This window comes from Telopea speciosissima, chromosome 4 (assembly GCF_018873765.1).
Source record: "Telopea speciosissima isolate NSW1024214 ecotype Mountain lineage chromosome 4, Tspe_v1, whole genome shotgun sequence".
Classification (NCBI taxonomy): Eukaryota; Viridiplantae; Streptophyta; class Magnoliopsida; order Proteales; family Proteaceae; genus Telopea; species Telopea speciosissima.
Window position 1 is genome coordinate 8,241,917 of NC_057919.1, and position 21,744 is coordinate 8,263,660.

General features: G+C 38.4%; 2 protein-coding genes across 2 annotated transcripts; both read left to right on the plus strand.

The window, feature by feature from the left end:
• Nucleotides 1-2,121: 2,121 nt before the first annotated feature.
• Nucleotides 2,122-8,352, plus strand: LOC122660117. The gene is made up of 9 exons (XM_043855299.1): nucleotides 2,122-2,745; nucleotides 3,317-3,356; nucleotides 3,449-3,527; nucleotides 3,623-3,668; nucleotides 3,752-3,850; nucleotides 6,023-6,091; nucleotides 6,173-6,533; nucleotides 6,620-6,777; nucleotides 7,209-8,352. Exons 1-9 carry the CDS (start codon nucleotides 2,230-2,232, stop codon nucleotides 8,160-8,162), a joined length of 2,322 nt encoding a protein of 773 aa, XP_043711234.1. The 5' UTR covers nucleotides 2,122-2,229; the 3' UTR covers nucleotides 8,163-8,352.
• Nucleotides 8,353-17,211: 8,859 nt separating this feature from the next.
• On the plus strand, nucleotides 17,212-19,729 carry LOC122659881 (protein RKD5). Its single transcript, XM_043855031.1, has 3 exons — nucleotides 17,212-17,312; nucleotides 18,630-18,850; nucleotides 19,460-19,729. The coding sequence occupies exons 1-3, from the start codon at nucleotides 17,228-17,230 to the stop codon at nucleotides 19,697-19,699; spliced, it is 546 nt and encodes a 181-aa protein (XP_043710966.1). The 5' UTR covers nucleotides 17,212-17,227; the 3' UTR covers nucleotides 19,700-19,729.
• Nucleotides 19,730-21,744: the final 2,015 nt, after the last annotated feature.

Genomic DNA, 21,744 nt, shown 5'->3' on the forward strand with positions numbered 1-21,744 from the left:
ATACCATTTAATCTATTGCTTCTTTTGAATTCTGATAGTCCTTGATCTGTACTATCTGCAACTTTGCTACTCTCAATTTCTGCGCAACAGAACTAAGTCTAAGAGAAACTGTCACACCAATGACAAATGTGTTTGAGTTACTCTGATGCAGTGAAGTAGAAATCTCTGAATCAATCAATGGATCAAAATATTGCGGAACAAACATCTATAGAAGAGTGATAGATACATAAATCGATCATTATGTCATCGGAATTTGAATTTGAGGAGAGAGATAGACGTATAAATCAATCATTGTGTCATTATAATTTTTATATTTTTTCTTTTTTTTTCATTCAAACATAACAAATTGAAGAAAAAAAAATAATTTTTGTAATTGATTCAAACTTTTTTGATTTATGATCATCCATAAAATTTTTGTACATACAATCATCTATAAAAAGTTTTGCTAACAAACTCATGTGATGAAAGCAAGGTTTAATAATCCGGAATTGGGATTCAAAATCGACCTAGAACACCCAAAATTTGGCATGTCGATCCGAAATATAACAATTCAATTGGGATTGGCTTCTACCAAAAAAAAATAAAAATAAAATTTGGGATTGGTCTGATCCAGTTTTTAAATCACTGCCTGAAATCAATAATTCCCTCTCTCATAACCTTAAGGAGTACCAAAAAGCACCTTGGTCTACCATCGACTAATCTACATCTTTTGGGGTAACTTGCAAAACACCTTGAGGACTGTGAATAAATAGACTCATATACATTAATTGCAAGTATTAAATCTTTAAATAAAAATAAAAGTCTAAAACAAAAAATAATTTATTATTTCTTATTAACACTTCCTAAAATAATTTAGAATTTTACCTTTTTACCTTTGTAATATAACATATTTGTTTTTCTTCTTAATAAGGGTAAATTATGTCATTTCACATGAGTGCTGGAAACTATGCAAAGATGTGACAATTTTTGATAATGATATAATAATAGATCAAATAAGAAAAGGGCAATTAAAAGGTGTCAAACTCTAAATAACCTACAAGGTGTCATTTACACAGTTTGAGTGTAATAAATTTAAATTAATAAGTTCTATAATCCTTGTATTTATGTCATATATGTATATAGAAAAAGGCTATATAGTCCTCTCACACTCTCGTAAGAGTGTCTCTCTTTCCTAACATGTGGACCCTCTATTTATGAATCATGCGATATCCTCTCTCCTGCTCCCATTTGTTGGGCATTAGATGTCATTACATGTCGGTGGCATGTAATATTATATAAACTTATAATGCGTACATCAAATATTAATAAGATATGAGTTGGTCCCATAATTTTATGTCGTTCTTTTGGTTATGTATTTTTTAAATATAAACATTTAAAATCTGTATCGTTCGTTTTTATTTTTTTTTTATCGTTTTTAAAATGTTTGATCGTATTTTTTCACCTTTCCATTTGAATTTTGAGCCATTTTAATCATGCCATATCATTTTTTATTTTTTTTGGCTTTTCTTAATTTAAATAACTATATACCCAATCGACGATCAATGTTATCAATCCGGTACTCAGGGCCAGATAGAAAATATAAGAGTGAAAAATATAAGGATGTAAAGACCAGATCAAAATCAGATGGATATAACCCCATAAAAAAAATCGAAAACCCAAAACTTTCCCATTGATTTCCTTATGTATACATGTGAAATCGAAAAATGGACCAGACTGAACACGATAGCAACTTGATTACAAAATGATAATGAAAAAGCTGATAAAAAATCAACCAAACCATATCAGAATCGAATCTATGTCTAAGTTTGGTTGTCAAGAAATTGATAGAAAAAAAAGTAATAAAAAGACAAAAATCATGGTGAAACAATGATTGATTTATATGTCTCTTCTCAAATAAAAAGAAATAATTTTTTTCTTTTCTTTCTATTCATTTCTTGCCAACCAAACATATCGTTAGGATTTGAAGTATTTGATCTTTTGAAGTAAAAAAAGCAAGGGATTTCAAAAGCATTGTCCACATGGGGTAGTTAGCGCTAGGCGCGTGAGATACTCTCGTGTCACACTTTCAAACCCGTGTGGTTCTCCCGTGCGAAGCTCACTTCTAAAGGGTCGTAAGTAGAATTAAAATTAAAAAAAAAATAAAAGAAAAAAAATTACCCCTGTTTGAAGAGAGAGGAGAGAGAGAGAGAAGAGAGAGGAGAGAGAGAAGAGAGAGAGGGGGAGGCCACAATGGGTAAGGTAGTGGAGAAGAAGAAGAAGAAGAAAGGACGACCATCTCTTTTAGATCTCCAAAAGCGAAATCTCAGACAACAACAAGAGCAGCATCAACAACAACAGCAAAAGCAAAACCCTAGATCTAACCCATATTCCAATTCTAATTACAGAAACCCTATCGTTTCCAGTCCTAACCCTAACCCTAACCCTAACCCTAACCGTCGATTAACTCGTCGTAACCCCTACCCTGACGGAATTCCTGCCGCAGATTCCGAGGGAGCCGTTGCCGTTGATGAGGAAGACGACGACGACGATGAGGATTCCAACGGTAAGCGTAAGGAGAAGAAGCTCAAATTCGTCCTTCGACGACTGCCTTCGAATCAGCAACCCAGATCTTCTTTGAATTCTTCACTGAATTCTGGTTCTTATGCCTCTGATTCCAATGCTGAGGATGAGAACTCTGGAACGCCTCATAAGAAGCGGAAGATTAATGTCGTTAGGGACGGATCTGGTCCCGGAGATGTGCAAAAGGTGACGAATTCATGATATGTCCTGGAAGAAATATATATTTCTTTTAGTTTGAATTGGGTTTGGGGATGTAGTGATTCGTGGGTTTTACGGATCGGGGTATTCCGATGCTGAAGGCACCATTTTTATCCCCGTAAAATCTGGATGAATTCGGTTTTTATTTATTTGAAATTCCCGCTTTCGTAGAATCTTTAGTCTATGTGATTTGGAATTCACTGGGAATTTGCTTTGAATTTTTTCATTGGTTTTCAGAACTGGAACTTCATTGTGTCTGATGACTAGGTCAAGTATTTGATTTTTTAAATTTGTTTCTTTTTTGCCTTTTCTGAAGTCTGGGGTAAGTGATAAGTTCTTTCCAATTTTAATCTCTGTATTTGCTTCTTTTTTTATTCTGGATTGCATTTAATCGACTTTTACTTGCTCAAGTAATTATTTGACTATCTTTCTTGTCTTAAAAAGTTCAACTTCGTCTTTTCTCCAAATATGTTCGTTCAATTTTCCACTGGTCTATTCTTCAGTTATCAGAGAAATATTCTGTTATTTCTTTAAACTGATTGCTGGGTGAATCTTTCAGGGAGAAAATGCGAAGTCTGCCTCGAAAGGGGAAGAGTCAGGTTCGCTATCAATCTCGTTTTCCTCGCCAAAAAAGACATTCTTGAAAGCTGGAATTTCCTATTTATTATATTTATTTATTTTTTGTGAACAGAGTCACCATTGGAGTCCGGACCCACAACACCTTTACCGGACAAAAAGTTGCTGGTGTTCATCCTTGACAGGCTTCAAAAGTGCGTTGTAGCTTCTCAGATATTTTCCTCTTTTTCACCAATCCTCGTTTGACAGTTGATTCTGTATGTACTGAGGCTTCCCATCCTACATGCAGGAAGGACACTTATGGAGTGTTCTCTGACCCGGTGAATCCAGACGAAGTGCGTTTTTGGGAGTAAAAACATTTATTTCAGAAATTTGTATAATTCTTGTCCTTTGTTTGACCTGGAAATTCTTTTTGCAGCTGCCAGACTACCATGAAGTCATTGAACATCCAATGGATTTTGGGACTGTGAGGAAGAAATTGGCTGGAGGAGCCTATGCGAACTTGGAACAATTTGAGGTAGGTTAACAACTTATTACGATACTGTAGCTGACTGTTGAACATTGTGAAGTGCACAGTATGTGCATTTCAAAAAAGGGCATACCCAGTGCACGAGGCTCCCACCACTACAGAGTCTGGGGCATTTCATTTAAGGATCAAGAGAAATAAATTGGGGAGGGGGGTTGTTGTGTGAATTACGCGTGACATTCAAACAAATAATCCTTTCTTCAGTAATTGTTCTGAAACTTGGGCTCTGCTCTGTTTTTTCTTTCTTTGCTTTTGTGTTTATGTTATGTGCATGGGGGTGGGGGTTGAATTATGCCTGGCATTCAAACGGATAATCCTTTCTCCAGTAATTGTTCTGAAACTTGGCCTCTGCTCTGTTGTTTCTTTCTTTTCTTTTGTGTTTATGTTATGTGTGTGTGTGTGTGTGTGTGTGAGAGAGAGAGAGAGAGAGAGAGAGACAAGGTCCTCTCCTTGCAGTTTAAATTTTTACTCCCTTGTACTCAATCTACTAAAGATGTGAAGGGATTCCAAGGCTATCCCTGCATAGAACTTAGTCTTAAACTAACAGAGAGAATGAAATAGTTGGAATCCCCTGGCAGCAAATTCAGAGGAAATCGAAACTGGTTGAACAAGTAAAAGATTCCTAACTTTGCAAGATTGTGGACAAATTCTTTTTGGGTTTGGAGACCTTATCAGGATAACGGGAGAATGTTTGATTCTTCCCGGCCTAATGAACTTTGGACCAGAATGTGATACCCCCCCCCCCCCACCCCGCCAAAAAAAAAAAAAAAACCCATCCCCCATGTTGTGGCCATCTCTTGGCGTTGGTACTTAATTGTTTTGGAGATAGACCCCTACCATATAAGGGCTTATAATGCCTCAAGGTAGAGATTTTTTTCAATAAGGCTGAGTTTGTTGTTGTTGTTGTAGAGATCTTTTTCAATATGGTTTTTTTTTTTTAAATTTTAATTTTATTTGCTATTCGAACCCGGGAAAAAGTGAATTTTTCATAGAAGAATTTATTTTTAGATCATTATGCTTGCTTTTTCCTCGTGTACTTTTTGCTTTTTTCTTGTCTGTCATTATTGTTCTATATGTTTGCATCTTGGTTCATTGGCTTGAAACTGATTTGAGTTGCATTTAGGTTATCATACTAGAGGATTCAAAGAATACAAATTAGGTTCTTGGTTGTTTTGTTTAAGTGTGATCCTTTCTTTCATCTAGTTAGTGTTTTTTCCTTAATTTTATGAATCTAAAATGATCGCAGTGCAAGATGGAATATGTAGCGTCCTTGATACTTTGTTGGCATTTTGCACAAGAAAATCAACCCTTCCTGAATTGGTTTGAAATAGCTTTTCTTCCCCTGTAAACTTATGGTCAGTGAAAACTTTACACCAAAATGTTGCTTTTTATGTTTGATTTGTGAAAAGGAATAGCCTAGTGTATTTCAGTGGCTATTGGTTATGCCTAATTTATCTGACTTGTTGTAGGCACTCGAGTGCTGTTTTTTAATTTGTCCTCAAAACTGAATTAGAAGCTTTTCTTGAGCTCGTACATTATAAATAGTTAATGAACCATAAAGCTGATTTTACTTTGTTGCAGGCATGAGAATTGCTATATATTAGTGTTTTACTTTTATTTTTCATTTCTATTTAGCCAGTAACACTCGTCTAATAGAAAATTGAACCTTGTATGATGCTTGTTTTATTGATTTAACCTGGATATAATTCTCCACAGGCTTCAACACCATGATGGAGGTCCCCCCCTAGAGGAAACTTTTGTTGGTGGGAGTATTTTATGTGTGTTGTTTCATGTTTGTGTATATGGAACACATTTTCTCTCTCACACTGTGTGGCACTAGAATACAATGTCTTTGGTGACATGGCTTGTTTATATTCCACTAGAATAACACCTCTGGGTTTTTTTAGTGATGTAATAATAAAAATTTGATAAGTGTCTTTCTGGTATGTTTTGGATGATGTTATACATATATTACAGTTACTTCTTTGAAATGGATGATATTTACTGTGATGTCTTCCTATGTTAATTCTTAAGGTTGATCCCAATATTTAATTTAATGGTGATCCTCCCAATCACTGCTGAAAGATAAAAATTATTTGTCCTTGAAATAGTAGAAAACGAGTTGATGAGTATATATATTTTTTTGTGGATGTTATCATGCAGAAAGATGTCTTATTGATCTGTTCAAATGCAATGAAATATAATGCACCGGATACCATTTACTACCGACAGGTATAACTTCTAAACTTATTTCATTGTCATATTCAGACTATATTTGTGAGCTTCATGAGCAAATTATTTTCCTTCTCCCAGGCACGATCTATGCTAGAGCTGGCACAAAAGAATTTTGATAATTTGAGGCAAGATAGTGAAGATAATGAACCAGAACCAAAAGTAGTGAGGCGAGGTAGACCACCAACCAAACACCTGAAAAAACAACTAGGAAAGCCTCCTTTTGAGCGTGCTGGCTCTGAATTTTCTTCTGATGCTACTCTTGCTACTTTGGGAGACAATTCCAACTGGCAAAACAATTATGATCAAAGAAAAGGATCTCTTTCAGATAGGACTGGGCTTTCTGATGCATCAGGGAGGATTTTTCATGGATCCCACAACAGTGAAGCTTATACTAGTTGGTTAAATGAGCGGAAATATGAGAAGAATGAAGAATTTCCAGGTCTGAAGCTTTGATAATCTGGTACAATGTTATCCCTGTTTTTTTTGCTGGTGGCATTCTCTTGATGCTTTCCTCTCTCTTTGCAGGGTCTGGGTTGAAAGGTATGTCAGTGAAGTATGGGAAGAAGCAGTTTGTTTCAGATGAAAGCAGGCGCAACACCTACAAGCAGTTCCATCCATCAGTTGTTGGATGCAAGCCATCAGTATTTACTGTCTTTGATGGGGAGCCAAAGCAGCTAATGACTGTAAGTGAAGTACTTTCTTTGTTTTTTAAATAATTTTCTTTCAAAGAGGAAATTATAGGCTACCCACTAGTACTGATAAGATTGTTCATCGGTACACATGACATTGTGTGGAGAGTCGGGAGCTGCCATTCATAGGTCCCACCAAGATGATTTCCTATGTAAATTTAATCATGTTTGGTGTCTTCAGTCTTCACTATTTGGGAGTGCAGTAAGTAAGAGTGATATTTCAAACAGTTACAGGAAAGACCTGATTGTTCGTTTGGGAGTATTCAGATCATTCAATTATAGTAAACTTGGCAATACTGTGTCAGGACCCATTGAATGGGAGATTCTGCAGTTGCACCTGTTAGTGCAGCTCTATACTATTTCCCCATTTTCATTTTATTGTGACCTGAATTTCTGAATTGTGGGCTTTGCTTCATCTGAATCAGGTGGGGCTTCAGGCGGAATTTGGTTATGCAAGGAGCTTGGCTCGCTTTGCTGCAAATCTTGGGCCTGTTGCTTGGAAGGTTGCCTCCCAGAAGATTGAAAGGGCATTGCCTCCTGGACTGCAGTTTGGTCCTGGTTGGGTAGGAGAAAATGAGGCGCCACAGCCACGGCCACAAGTACAAGCACCATCTCCACCTGTGCAGCTGCTACCGCATTCCTCTTCCTTACCAAAGATCTTAGCATCAACTGCTACCTCTCATGCAGGTGACCCTAAAGCAGGTAGAACATCAGAAAAAGACTCTTCGAATAACTCTGCATCAGATGGCATTCATTGCAAGCCTCCCCCACCGTCTACTGCAGCCTCTTCTGCGTTCCATATTAGAAGTAGAACTCCTGAACCAACTACAGTAGCAGAAGCTGCTGGAGGATTAAATTATGATAGTGGGTTCAGTTTATTGAATAGCAGTGGTGGTACAATCAAGCCTAGGCCTCCCTTTCAGATTCATCAGAGTCCTCCAATCCAGAACACTATGAATGGTTTAAGTGGGGGAATTGGGTTTAATGTTTCACCTCAGATGGGGAAACTGTTAAGGCCAGGCAGGCCAGCAGGTACCTTTGGTTCAGAGGCTACAATGGCTTCAGGAATGGTTGGCATGGTTGCCCGAAGCAATAACTTTGCCCATTCAACACCTGTTGGCCATTCAGAATCCGAGGACAAGAAGTTGTCGGCAAGTTCAAATACAGTGAGTTCAGGGGTTGCGTTGCCAGATTCCAACCAAGAATCACAGTTGGTACCTGGAGTGGTGCACCGGAAGACATCGTGGGGTGGATTGTCGTTGCACCAGAAAACAGATTCAGTTCCACCTGACCTGAATGTTAGATTTCAATCACCAGGATCTCCAAGTTCCAGTGTTCCGGTTGATTCACCTCAGCCAGATTTAGTATTGCAGCTCTGAGGATCGTTTAGTTATTCTTCTTTGGCAATTAGTCGGAGTTGGGAGCTCCTGGGAATAGGAGGGAGGCATAGGGAGTCTCTCTAGATAAGCTGGTAGGGCATAGTCACACCTAATTGTGTTGTAAAAGAGTAGGGGGAGGTTTGTACAGATTAATGTATTCTAATTTTATGGTTCAAATTTAGGAGGAAAAGCCCGAAAAAGAAAAGTTCTATTTGTATTATTTTTATAGTTACATGATGATTCAAGGGTTTTTGGTTCCAAACTACAACTTCTGACTGAAATAACAGTCCGGTGATACATCAGATTTGCTAATCCCAATCCATAATATACAAGGAATTTCGATGTATGTATGATGCCATGTCAATCAACCTATCAGTGTCCGTTCTATGCAGTCTAAGACATCACCCCTCATTCGGGGCAGCTGTACTACAGAGGGCCTAAGCACATCAATGGCCACTAAATGCAGTAATCCAGTGGAAGAAACCACTCTCCAGCAAGGGAAATCACTCCCCAACTCTCCATCGCATTTATGAGCATTCAATGATGCCTGCCAAAGAAGAGCTACTATCGATATAGGGGACCTCACCTCAATAAAGGGCTCTCCATACGAGACTCTCCACGTTAGAAACAGAGAAACACTCCGCCTCCTCACGATAAGAAGGTTCCTCCATTGGTCACATCAGGACATCTACATTGACACTACGCCCCAAAGGGATCAAGCCCTATAAATGGGAAGGTAACACCTCATAGAAGGGGATCAAAGTCTTGAAACTCTTAGGATGCGTTTGGTTGCATAAATTTCTGGATGTTTTCAACATTCAAATGTAACATCCATAGATTAGAGTATCTGTGGATTTGGAATTTCTGGGTGCCTGCTTTAGTTCTCTATTTGGTTACCCTGATTCTGAACCTGAATCTACAAGAATAACTGTTTGGTTACTTCACCTTTGCAGCCATTTCAAGTTATTTTCTGTCATTAGGTTCTCAGTTCAATTTTCTATCAAGCTTTGCATATTGTATAATTAGTGCTGCCTGATATGTAGTTGCTGGTAATTGTGGTGTTCTCAGCTGCTAAAAGACGACTTGCCCAAATTTTGGAATCATTTCTAGCACACCACACCATCACACATCTTTAGTTTATTACTTGAAGATCAATTCGAACATTTCAAACAATCAAAACCCTAAAATTAAACTGAAAAGGAGAAAGAAAAAAAAAACTAGAATTTATAATTCGAACATTTCTGACAATCAAAACCCTAAAACACTGATGTTGGCTATTTGCGTAACGAGAGAGAGAGCTGCAGACAAAGAACAACGGCATTACTTACGAGCAGCGGCGATGACGCGAGGAGCAAGCAGGATACGAGCGGTTACCATGAACTTGGAAAATCTCAATTTTTTTGAATCTCCAGATGTCGAGGCTTTTATAGAAAGGGGTGAATCTTCAGATTTCACCTTAAGAGGTGAAATCTGAAGATTCATGATTTTTAGTGTAAATGGTGGATCTCTGGATTTTTGTGTATCTCTAGATGTCATCTCTTAAATCAACCAAACACTACATGAAGTTGAGAATCATGATTCTGTTGATTCAACATCGATCCAGGGATTTACACAACCAAACACGTTCTTAACTGTTTCATCTGTTTGCTAAAAAGACTTAACTTAGGCATCAGAGTATCCCCGCCGACACTCACCTTCTTTGCCTGTTTGTTATTTGGTGCAGGTCTCCACTCTTTGAGGATCCCCCAAAAGTTTCTTGACGCAACAGAGACCATTTTAATAGCCTCTTTAGTCAAATAAATCTGCGATAGGACTAGCTTTCCTATAACAATGGGAAATCTTCCAAACAATATAAGACAAGAATGGTCTCACGCTCCATCCATCTTGTATTAAGTACCATGGGATCAAATTTGATTGAACGGAAATAACCAGGCAGCTCAATCACATTCAATTTAAATCATGCGGACTCCCACTCTATTGCCTTTTGCAATCCACCTACCAATGCTTGAAATTCAGCTTCATAATTTGTCTTTGTTACCAAAAGAGAAAGAAAGAGAGGGTAAAGTACACGTACCCCCTAGAATGCACATAATATTTCACGTACTTCCCTAAGCGGCTCAATATTCCGCGTACCACCCCTCAATATTCCACGTACCACCCCTGCTTTACACCCCAAATGCCACATAGGTCCAATCCGTTAAATACCACCGTTAGATGACAATATTTTGACCATTTTACCCTTTGCTTCATTTTCTTAAATATGAAAAGACTTAAATATCCTCACTTATTTGTTGCCCAAAACTAATTGAAAATGACCAATTTACCCTTTGTTTTATTTGCATAAATGAAAAGACCTAATTGCCCTCACTTATGTATTATCCTAACCTAATTTGAAAAGACTATTTTACCCTTAAATATTTGTTCCTAAAAACCCCAAAATGCCCTCATCTTCCCCAAATCATCATCTTCTTTTACATACCCACCACCACCGCCCACCATTAACACCATCACCAAAGCCAATACTACCACCACCACCCACCATTGCCGCAGCCACCATCACCACCACCACCACCAAATAAGTGAGGGTATTTAAGTCTTTTAGATTTCAAAACATCTTTTGGAAGCTTCCACTAAAACTAGAGATGGAAGTATTAGAAACTCTGTTTATCTAACAGAACTTCAAAGGTCAAAAATTTTGTTCTTCTCTTGATCAATCATTATCTTTTTAGTTGTTTTCTTGCATTGGACATCAAGATTAGTTCAGAAAAGTTGAATTTTAAGTATATAAGTTTCATCATTGGTTTAGGGTTTCATCGAATTGGTTGATAAGAGGGTTAGGGTTTCATTGAATTGGTTGATAAGAGAAACCTGTACGGAAATTGATTTGTTTCTAGAGAATTTACCTCGCATTTGTCTTAGAACCCAAAGCCAATGGTGGTGGTGGTGGGTATGTAAAGAAGATGATGATTTGAGGAAGATGAGGGCATTTTGGGGTTTTTATAAATAAATATTTAGAGGTAAAATAGTCTTTTCAAATTAGGTTAGGGTAATACATAAGGGAGGGCAATTAGGTCTTTTTATTTATGAAAATAAAACAAAGGGTAAATTGGTCATTTTCAATAGTTTTGGGCAACAAATAAGTGAGGGTATTTAAGTCTTTTCAAATTTAAAAAAATGAAGCAAAGGGTAAAATGGTCAAAATATTGTCATCTAACTGTGATATTTAGCAATTGGACCTATGTGGAATTTGGGATGTAAAGCAGGGTGAGTACATGGAATATTAAGGGTGAGTACACGGAATATTGAGCGATTAGTGGGGTACGCGGAATGTTGGGTGCATTATAAAGGGGTACGTGTACTTTCCCCAAAAAAAACCGCATCCATCACTAGGCCAGAGTGATCTCTAAAGACACCATTCGTACCAGCCCTACCTGGATGTGCCCTACTCTAAAAACCCTTTAACAGAAATGGGACCATCAAGGCAAATTCGTACAATAACTATTTCTGATTTCTTGTACACTATTTAACATTGAATTAAGTTTTCCTTTATCTACGGTAAATTGAGAATCTCTTCACCCACCATTTTTTATTATCAGTGTTGGATAAAATTGTTCTGCAGTTTAATACACCATTCTCCTAGAATCTCCTCACCATAGATGAAAAACTTTCAAGGTTCTTTTATTTTCCAAAAATAAAAGAATCTCTTCATTTAAGATGATTTGATGCTATGATTGCACCATTAACTCCTGCCCTCGATTTAAGATGCAAAATGTTTTCTCTATTCAATTGGAAGATCGGATTCTATGAATTAAGAGGTTCTCTCGACCATTTTCGTTATGGATTAATCTTCCCTACTTGATTTCTAAGATTAGGACATATTTTGTTCGATTCCAGCCTGATCGAAATTCTGGTTCGATCAATCGATCAAAACGAAAGGAAATCGATGAATCGGATCTGAAATAGGGAGGACCAATCCTATCTAAATCCCCAATCCATTCCTCTTTTAAACCTTTAATTATATCTTGTAATTTTGTAAACCAAAGCCGTAAAAGAGGACAAAGAAGAGGCAATTTCGTCATTAATAGGGGAGGTTAAGGGTAATTAATGATTATTAATTAATTGTCCAGATGCTGCTTTGTTGCCACTTCTCCAGCATGCGGCAATGGAACCTCGCCCCAACTCCCAAGCTCCGTTAAGTAATTAACTAAGGTTCGAAATTTGATTGTCCAGAACGCCCCTGACTTAGTCGTTCTTCTTCTTCTTCTTTTTGTTTTTGAGATTGTAAAAAGTCAATTCAAAAGAATATCTATGTAATTTCACATATGATATTTCAATATTAACCCTAATTAGATAGTGGATTCAATTATTCACTTTCGTGTCTTCTCGAATTTTTGTACTCTTCAGTGTTTTGTCGCTCGACTAGACAGTGAGATCGCAACGCTATATTCTCTCTCCAGACTCACGATTCCACTCTCTAGTCTCTAGTCTCTATTAGGGATGTAAATGGATAGTCAAAAATCTAGATTGGATTTGTGTTCATTTTCGTATAGGAAAATCTATATTTAAAAATAGGTTTCTGAAAACTATCTCAATCCGTTAGAAAATTATATTCAAATCCATTCCATTGCATCCCTAGATGTGCCCTACTTTAAACCCCTTACCAAAGACAGATCGGTCTAGTCGTCCAACAACTATTTCTGATTTGTTATACAATATTTAACATTGGATTAAGTTTTCCTTCACTTACGATGAATCAAGAATCTCTTCACCCACTTTTTTACTAGTGTTGGATAAGACTATTCTACAGTAGACATCACTATTCTCCAAGAATCTCCTCTTCATAAATGAAAAACTTTCAAAGTTCTTGCTACCAAGGCGAAAAGAGAATCGCTTCATTTAAGTTTGGTGTTATGATTAGACTCTTAAAGAATAAATGTGATAATTAATTCTCGCCATTTACTTAAGAAGATACGAAATGCTTTCATATGTGATCAGTAACGTTTGGAATAAGTTTTATCCAATATTCTAAGAATCGAGATCAGATCAGATCGATCGATCGATCCCTACCAAATTTCTAGGGTTAGGGCATATTTTGATCAACCACTTGATTCAAAATGAAATCGATGGATCGAAATGAGGGAAGGACCAAACCAATCCAATCCAAATACCAATTCCATTCTTTTAAACCCTAGTTTTATCTTGTAAGCCAAAGGCAACAAAAGAGGACAAAGAAGAGGCAGTTTGGTTATTAAGGGTGAAAGCTAAGAGTGACTAGTGATTAACTGATTACTAATTAAGTGTCCAGATGCTGTTATGTTGCCACTTCTCCAGCTTGCGGCAATGGAACCTCAGCCCATGCTCTGTTAAGTAAGTAATTAATTAGTTAATTAATACAAGGATTCTGATTGTCCAAAACCGACCAACATTTAATAGATTTATAGTATTTAAGAGATAGATACCATAAATCTCATAGGATTTTAGGAGTTAGTAGTGACACCGAGTTGAGGTGTCAAACGGTTGGTTTGGTTTGGTTCGATTCAATTTCAGTTGGATTGATCGATTTTATACATCACCGCAAATCAAAGAACCGTTAAGGAGTTGTTCATTGTTGTCATACCAAACATTGATTTTGAGAATTTTTCGTTTTCCATGCGCGAGCAAGCGACATAAAAGAGAATACAAATAAAGTGCGATAGAAGAGTTTCATACTTTGAAGAGCAATTAAAATCATCTCATGTCAAGAGAAGAGAGAGAGAGAGCGAGAGATAAAAGGCTAGCGTACCAATGTTTGAATAAATATATCAGATCTAGTATTAATTAAGGCAAATTTTTTTTTTCTTTTTTTGGAGACAGGAGGGTTATCCGACTTCAGGCCGACTAAATCCCCCCTGGGCTCTTACATGACCCCCGTGCCACGCATGAACCGGGAGCTTCTAGGCCCTAGTGAGCCTCAAGCGGGTGGCCCTAAGAAATTATGTAGCGGCGAAGGTTTGATCACGAGACCTCGCTTCTTGAGGAGGAGTATCATGTCCCCTCCAAGCCAGCTGCGCTAACCCCTTGAGGTTAATTAAGGCAAATCTTGATTCTCCCAATCTCGGTTCAGAGAAATTTTTTTTCCCCAAAAAAATGGTTTTTATCATTCCCCACCTCCTTTTGGGTTATTTTTTTTTCTATTTCAATTGGTAGACCCAACCCCCATTAAAATCATGGTAGCAAAGTTGATCCGATTTGGTTCAATTTTTATCAGTTTCAATTGGTCTAGTCGGTTTGACCGTTTGGGCTGCCTTTTGAGCTTAGATCATGGAAGAAAACTTGATCGAAATCTGTCAAAATTATCAAGTTAACTCAATTTCCCAGATTTTCAAGACGAATTTAAAGGAGATTTTATAAAATCCCTAGATTCAACAAGTTTCGATTGATTTCCACCATATTTCAGTGGTTTGGAAACATTTACCCATCGAAAGTTTAGACACCCCTATGAGTTGTTATTAATTAATGAGAGAGAGAGAGAGAGAGAGAGAGAGAGGATCAAGATGGGTTGGAAGAAACAAAATTGGAAAGGAAAGGACAAGATGAGGAAGGAAACTTTTGGTAACTAAAATCAAATCAAGCACAGAAGCAGGAGTTGGTGTGTGAATGTATATATAGAGTGAACTCACTCGTCGTTTCTCCATTGTTCTCGTGTTCAGTTCTTTCATTCCTTTCTTAAGACTATTTTTTGGAGTGTGTGTTGTTCTCTGCAACACTCCTCTCTTAAACCTTGGCAGAGTTTCACATAGTCATGATTATTCTCTTTGGATTCTTCTAAAAGCCTTCTTCTTTTTGCTCTTGCAGTCTTCAGGAGTCTCCTCAAAGAAGAAGGTAGCTACCTACCTACCTCCCCTGTTGTTGTGGATTCAAAGAATGAATACTTGAATTGTTTTCAGTTTTTCTTTTCTTTGTTTCATCTGGGTTTTTCGCAATATGGTTGCAGAACTGATCAGAAGCGTCCATTTTTTTTTTTCGATTAAAGGATGGGCAGGAGAAGAGAGTGGAGAGAGGGTTCATGTTCTTGCCCTTTAATTATATGGAAATGCATTGCCAACCATTTCTCAAATTGTCCAGGGCTTGTGTGTCGGACTTCGCCAAGGGTAAGGTGATCGGGCGTTGGCACTGTATATTTGCAGTCAACACCCCAATACTCCTTGTCTTCCTTTCGACCTTCCTCCGGTACTAACTCTGTCGAGGTATTTATCTCCTCTTCTTTCTTTGTTCTTCCTTTCTGCTTCCTCATTGCTTTCACTTGTGTCTTTTTCGAAAATTTCAATCAAGTTTCATACTTGCTGCTGTATTGAATTGAATTGAATGGATTCAAGCTGCCTTGTTTTATTTGTTATTATCTCAAGCTCTTACATCATGGGCTTTTGGAAGTTGAGATTTGCCTTCTTTGGATGAGAAGCGCGGAAGTTTTTGATTCACAGTTCTACAGTTTTAGTGCTTTTCGCTTGGTACTCAATTTATTAGTACATTCCAATGAAAACTTAAAACCCATGTATTGGATTTTCTGCACAATATTACTGTTTGTTCTTTTTTTAAAATAAAAAAAACCAGTTATTGTCGATTCACCTTAAACTCATCCTGAATTGTTTGCAAAACGAGTTGGCAGCCAGATGAATCCAATCTCTTGGATTCAATACGGCAATGGGCCATCCAAGGCTTGCATTCTACTACTAGACTCCAGAAGATGCTTTCTAGCTCTGCTGTTATGGGTGAGAAACCTGCAAAAAAGTGGGCAAGTTCGCTAATGAGCATGTCTCGCCCTAATGAATTAGTTGGCACTAGAAATATTAGAAAAAATAAACGAATAGAATAATAAGAATTGAAAAGGACAGAGACACTTCCCAACCAGAAAGCAAAGTTCCCACTGATGGTATACTTAGTGTGAGCGAGCTCCACAGCTTCTCGAAGCCAATCTTGCACTTGACACACAATACACACCAGATTAGAAAGATCACTAGGGAATTGAACCATTAGTGCCGAGGGTAGATTCCTTCTGATCTGATTCCCGAATCATGTGGGGTAATGATTACAAAAGTTTTCTTTTTAGGTTAAAAATTCACTTCCCAACCCCTTTAATTTCCCTTGCAACCAAATAGGGCCTTGATTTTGCTTTTGAATGGGAAGTTAGCATTGGTAATGGACAGGGGTTTTTCCCTTGGCTTATGATACAGGTGGCCTAATTATTGAACCGTCTAGACTGTGAAATTGGCACCCACATGTGGAGCAATGTTTCAGATAAATGTGATGGAACTCAGATTATTCTGGTCCTATTGTTGATGCTCTGATGGTCCAACTGTCAAGGTACAGTATAACTTTTTTGGAGGTGATGGTTGTATGTGGCAGATTTAAATGGAAAATTTTTAAAGAGTTCATCAGAAAAGAGTTACATTAATAGATTATAACACAGGTGCTTTCGGACTGGTGGCATGCTTGTTACTTTAAGTTAAGAGGGTGTGGTTTTCAGTATTATAATGCTCATTCCCATTCAGCTAAATATTTTTTGTCCTAGTTCTACAAGAGTTCGGTTCTAGAATTGGCAGATACACCATGTGGTTGATGAACACTCAAGAGTTTAACTGGATGGCCTGAATGGTTTTTTGACCAACTCAATGGCTCTTTAGCAAAGGGCAGTCCGGAGAGTAAGACCATTAGATGCTTTGTTTGTCCAACCATCTGGTCTGATCTAGTTCTCAAAATAATGGTATGGAATAAAAGCATTAAGACATTGACCTTTATTTTTGTCACAAAATCAAACCTTGACCTTGGTTTTTCTTGAAGGAAAATATAGCTTGGTCTATATTTAATTATTGGAATGATCAATCATCATTTATAAACCCACATAAATTATACCCTTTTTTTTCATTGTACTAAATTTTTTGTTCAACATTGCAGCAATCCCAACGCTGGCACATGATATTCAAAAGGCATTGCAATTGAGGTTTGGAACAGAAAACAAAAAGGTCCTGAAATTTGCACCCAAGGAAACATGTGAAGAGAAGAAAGATCACCCAAAACAACATTGTTCCATGCTTGATTTAGATCTTAACTGTCCTCCTCCTATTGAAAAGGAAGAATTATTGGAGAGTCAACAAAGTGATGAAGCTGTACCAGGTGTGAAATTATTCTCCTAGAATATTTTTTGAGAAATCCTGTTTTTCTTCCTTTAATTTCATTCACTCCTGGTTAGGAAAATCTCTCATAGCTATGAACCAAGAAATGTTTCGTTGTATGACATCATTATAAACTGAGACTTACAAATTGAAGCTGTATCAGGTTCAAAATCTTTTAATTGTGTAATTTTTTCTTTTGGGTGTCATGTTCATTATTTCTTCTCTGCAGGCTGGGAAAACCTCTCATGGCACTAAACCAAGAATTGTCTTCATGTACGGTATTTTTATAAACTGACAGCTAAAGTGTCCCATGGGTTGGATTTTAGAATACCTAAAACTTTGCCACCTAGAAATGGTCCTAGGTGATGAGGGGAAATGAAGAAAGCTGGGATAGCTATTACCTTGAATGTGTATGCAGCAAACCCATTGTTATTTACTTCATGATCAAAGAGGGTCTCATTAACTCAATTGATCAGTATAGTGACCTAAACAACTGTGAGTTACCTGTGGTAGAAACGTTTCAATAGTAGTATGGTACATTGTAAAATACGGAATAACTGAAAGCTCTTATTTTCATCCCCAAAGCTCAAAATAAAAACAAAAAGATGGGTATTTTCTGATGAAGTTAAATGCTTTCAAATACTTAATATGTTGGTTGGACAGAAAACCGTATTAGTTCTTACTTCAGTTTCATTAAGATATGTATCATTACTTCTGCTCAGTGACAGAAGAGACATTTCATTTTCAAATGGTCCAATGCTTTTTCTTCAGAATGCTTTCATCTTGTCCTGTTTCTGAGTAATCTCATTGTCCTCTTCTTGAAGCAAGTTCCTTTTGTTAACTTCAAAGATTTCATATAATGAAAATCCCATGCATAATGAAATGTTTATATTTTGTTAGGGTCTTTTCCCTTAGTTAGCCTTCTTGGCTCTTATTTGTATTTCTTTTCCTTTTTTAATATATATTTTATCTTTATTCAAACATGGTAGTAGCTAGTTTTACTTAATTCTGATTATCTGATGCTGATCATACTAGATAGTAAGCTGGTAGAGGCACTGCTACTTAGTTGATCTTTGATTTGAATTAATTGCTGTCGGGTTTCAGCTGAACCCAGTTCCTTGTAACTTATGCATTGTTCTGATGTGATTTGGACCAGAAATAACTTGGTAAAATAAACGGTTCAGCTTCCTCTCAGCTGGAGGACCATAACTTTATATGATTGTATCGACAAGTAGTTTTTTTTATTTTTCTTTGGAGGGGGTGTTTCCCCATGATTTGATAATTTTCATCTTCTTATAGTTTGAATGAACGATTTCAGAGGCCTCGGTGAAGGAGAAGAAGAAGAGGGCAGCAACAGAGGACATAGCTAGAATTTCATTATCTGATCTTGTAAAAAATTTTGGTCGTCCCATTGCTGAAGCTTCAAGAAATCTGAATGTTGGACTCACTGTACTTAAGAGAAAGTGCAGGGAACTTGGTATACCTCGTTGGCCACATAGGAAGATCAAATCCCTGGATTCCCTTATACATGATCTCCAGGTATCTCTCTTTGCCTTTATTTTTTTTCTCGTGGGCTGCTTTATATCTGACATGTTGAGCTGTATTCTTTCTCCCTGTAATTTGGGTAAATCTAATATATCTAATATTTGCCTGATGAAAGTCATTCTAGGCGTGCATACAGTATGGTTAAAAATAGAGATGACTCAATTTCTGATTAGGGTATCACAGTTTTGCAGCAAACAAAAACCCTAACAATACAAACTTGGCTTAATATGGCTGTTAGGTGCAAAGTCACCAGATGAGACCAATTCCAATTCATCTTCACCAATGTAAGAAGTGCTGTGGTGGCAATTCTTCACACAGCCAATAACATGACCTTGCCTCTGCCAACCCCCCCCTCTCTCTCTCTCTCTCAACCCCTGATTGAAGTATGGGCTCAGCTCAGGTTCGACAGAGTACCTCTTAGCCTTGATCAACTAAACTTGAAATTGAGGCATTTTGATAACCCTAATAGTTTGGGGTAAATTTGGAAAGATCTTGAGGTGCTGCTGTAGTTGTGTAATGCAATCAGACCTATGCATAGAGGTATGCTTGTACATGCATAAATACATATATGTATATACATTTAGACCCTGACTCGGAAAATAGGATATACAGGAAGATACAGAGCTGCAGGAATCGGAGGACAAGGCAACAGCCATACAATTGGCAAAGAGGCAAAGGATGTTGGAGAGTGAAAAGGAAGGTATAGAGAGGACACCATCCATGGAGATTCAGAGTGAGATCAAGAAATTCAGGCAAGGTGTTTTCAAGAGCAGACACAGAGCAAGAACTTCTGCTAAAGCGAAAAAATGTTCATCAATCTCTCCCAACTCAAAGCATCATTAAATAATATTTAGAACCTTAATTAATACAAACTTTCTCCCGATTTTGACTTTTCTCTGTCTCTGGACAGGTCTATAATCTTCTTTCCTCTCCCTGGATCTCAAGAATCCTTGTAGAGAGCCCCCAGTCACGGCCCTAGATCTTACTAAGCAACCGCGCCGGCACTTAGCACTCACTCTAGCACTAAGTCAGCCTTTCACCAACTCTAGCAAGGGACTTGGGAAGAGAACTTAGAGAACACTAGAGAGATTTTGAAAGAATGCACTTGAATTGCTTGAAAGCTTTTAGTACAAGACTTGATAGCTTGCTTGCTTGATTGCCTTGGCCAAATGAGGTCACCTCTATTTATAGGCAACCAAGCCTATAATGAATGGCTATGATATTTACATGTGTCCTCCATCCAACGGTGGAGAACCTTCTAGAATAGAGTCTAGAATAATCCTAGATATTTACAAGAATGCTCTAGAAGCTTGCTAGATCTTTCCTAGCTTCTAGAGGTTCTTCAATACTTCTAGAATGAGTCTAGCCTCTTCCGTGTGGAGAGTTCTAGACCTTGGTTCTTCCTTGGCCCAAGGTCCATGTTAATGGGCCTTACAAGTCTTAGCCTTGGGCCATAATTAGGCTGTGACATTCTCCCCACCTAAGTTGGCGACGTCCTTGTCGCGTCCTCCTCGTGGAACCTTCGTATTTGCTCCCGAAAGCGCCATAGAGAGTCCGCATGTTCCCAACTTGCTTCGCTCTCCGGTAGCTCTTTCTACTTGACTAAGTACTCCCTACTAGGAGGTACTCCTCGCTTCCGCATAACTCGGTCGCGATCATATACTCGAGCCTCCTTATCGTAGGAAGTTGTGACACTCATTGGTGCCCTCGTTGACGTTCCACGACTTGGGTCTTCCATGTCTCCATGATAAGGCTTTAGCATGCTTGCATGAAAGACTGGATGGATCTTGAGCTTAGAGGTAGGCGCACCTCATAAGACACCTTGCCTACCTTCTTTGTGATTTCAAATGGGCCCTCGACTTGAAGAACCAGCCCCTTGTGTACCTTAGTAGGGACTTGAATTGTTGAGGTAGAAGCTTCACAAGTACCATGTCCCCAACTTCAAACCTTTTGGCCTTTGTCCTTATCCGCCCACTTCTTCATCTTCTTAGTGGCTTTGTCTAAGTATGACTTAGCCACATCCACCTTCTCTTGCCACTCCTTGGCAAATTTGAACGCCGATGGGCTCTTCCCTATGTAGCTGTCATCACCGTATGTGGCGTTAAGGGTTGCGCCTGTGGCAATCTCAAATGGACTTTGATTGGTTGCCTCGCTCCTTTGGAGATTGTAGGAGAATTGGGCTACATCAAGCAACTTAGCCCAATCTCGTTGGTTAGCACTCACGAAATGCCTCAAGTAAAGCTCCAACAACCGTTGATGCGCTCCGTCGTCCATCGGTTTGTGGATGGAAGCTTGAGAGAAGTGTAGTGCCGACCCCATCAACTTGAATAGCTCCGTCCAAAACCTCCTGTGAAGCGAGGGTCTCGATCGCCGATGATCGACCGTGGCACACCCCAATACTTGACGACGTGCTTCAAGAATAGTCTTGCCCTCTTCCGCAGTCGGATCTCTTGGTGCCGCCACAAACGTGCCATACTTAGAAAATCTATCCACAACCACCATGATTGACCCACACCCCTCGACTTGGGTAGGGCATCGATGAAGTCCATGGAGACACTCTCCCATGCTCTCTCGGGTATTGGGAGTGGCTCAACAATCCCCTAGGTGGTTCTTTGCTCCACCTTATCTTGTTGGCACACAAGACAAGTCTTCACATAGGCCTCTATGTCATCACGCATCCGAGGCCAATAGTCGCCCTTCCAACAATGCTCGTGTGCGGGTGCCCTGGGTGACCAGCCCATTTGGTGTCGTGGCATTCCGCCACAATTTCTCCTCAAGTTGTTCCATTTAGGAACATATAGTCTTCTCTTCTTGGCGTAGAGCAAACCATCTTGCTCCCAAAACCTCCGTGTCTTGCCTTCTTTGGCAAGTGCAAGTAAGCTTTTAGC

What these genes read in the sequence shown, in the direction of transcription:
- LOC122660117 (XM_043855299.1), top strand. Translation starts at nt 2,230, where the DNA reads ATGGGTAAGGTAGTGGAGAAGAAGAAGAAGAAGAAAGGACGACCATCT. An exon ending in CTCGAAAGGGGAAGAGTCAG is followed by an intron (nt 3,357 to 3,448) that starts GTTCGCTATCAA and finishes TTTTGTGAACAG; the next exon opens with AGTCACCATTGGAGTCCGGA. An exon ending in GAAGAATGAAGAATTTCCAG is followed by an intron (nt 6,534 to 6,619) that starts GTCTGAAGCTTT and finishes CTCTCTTTGCAG; the next exon opens with GGTCTGGGTTGAAAGGTATG.
- LOC122659881 (XM_043855031.1), top strand. Translation starts at nt 17,228, where the DNA reads ATGCTTGATTTAGATCTTAACTGTCCTCCTCCTATTGAAAAGGAAGAA. An exon ending in AAGTGATGAAGCTGTACCAG is followed by an intron (nt 17,313 to 18,629) that starts GTGTGAAATTAT and finishes GAACGATTTCAG; the next exon opens with AGGCCTCGGTGAAGGAGAAG. An exon ending in CCCTTATACATGATCTCCAG is followed by an intron (nt 18,851 to 19,459) that starts GTATCTCTCTTT and finishes CTCGGAAAATAG; the next exon opens with GATATACAGGAAGATACAGA.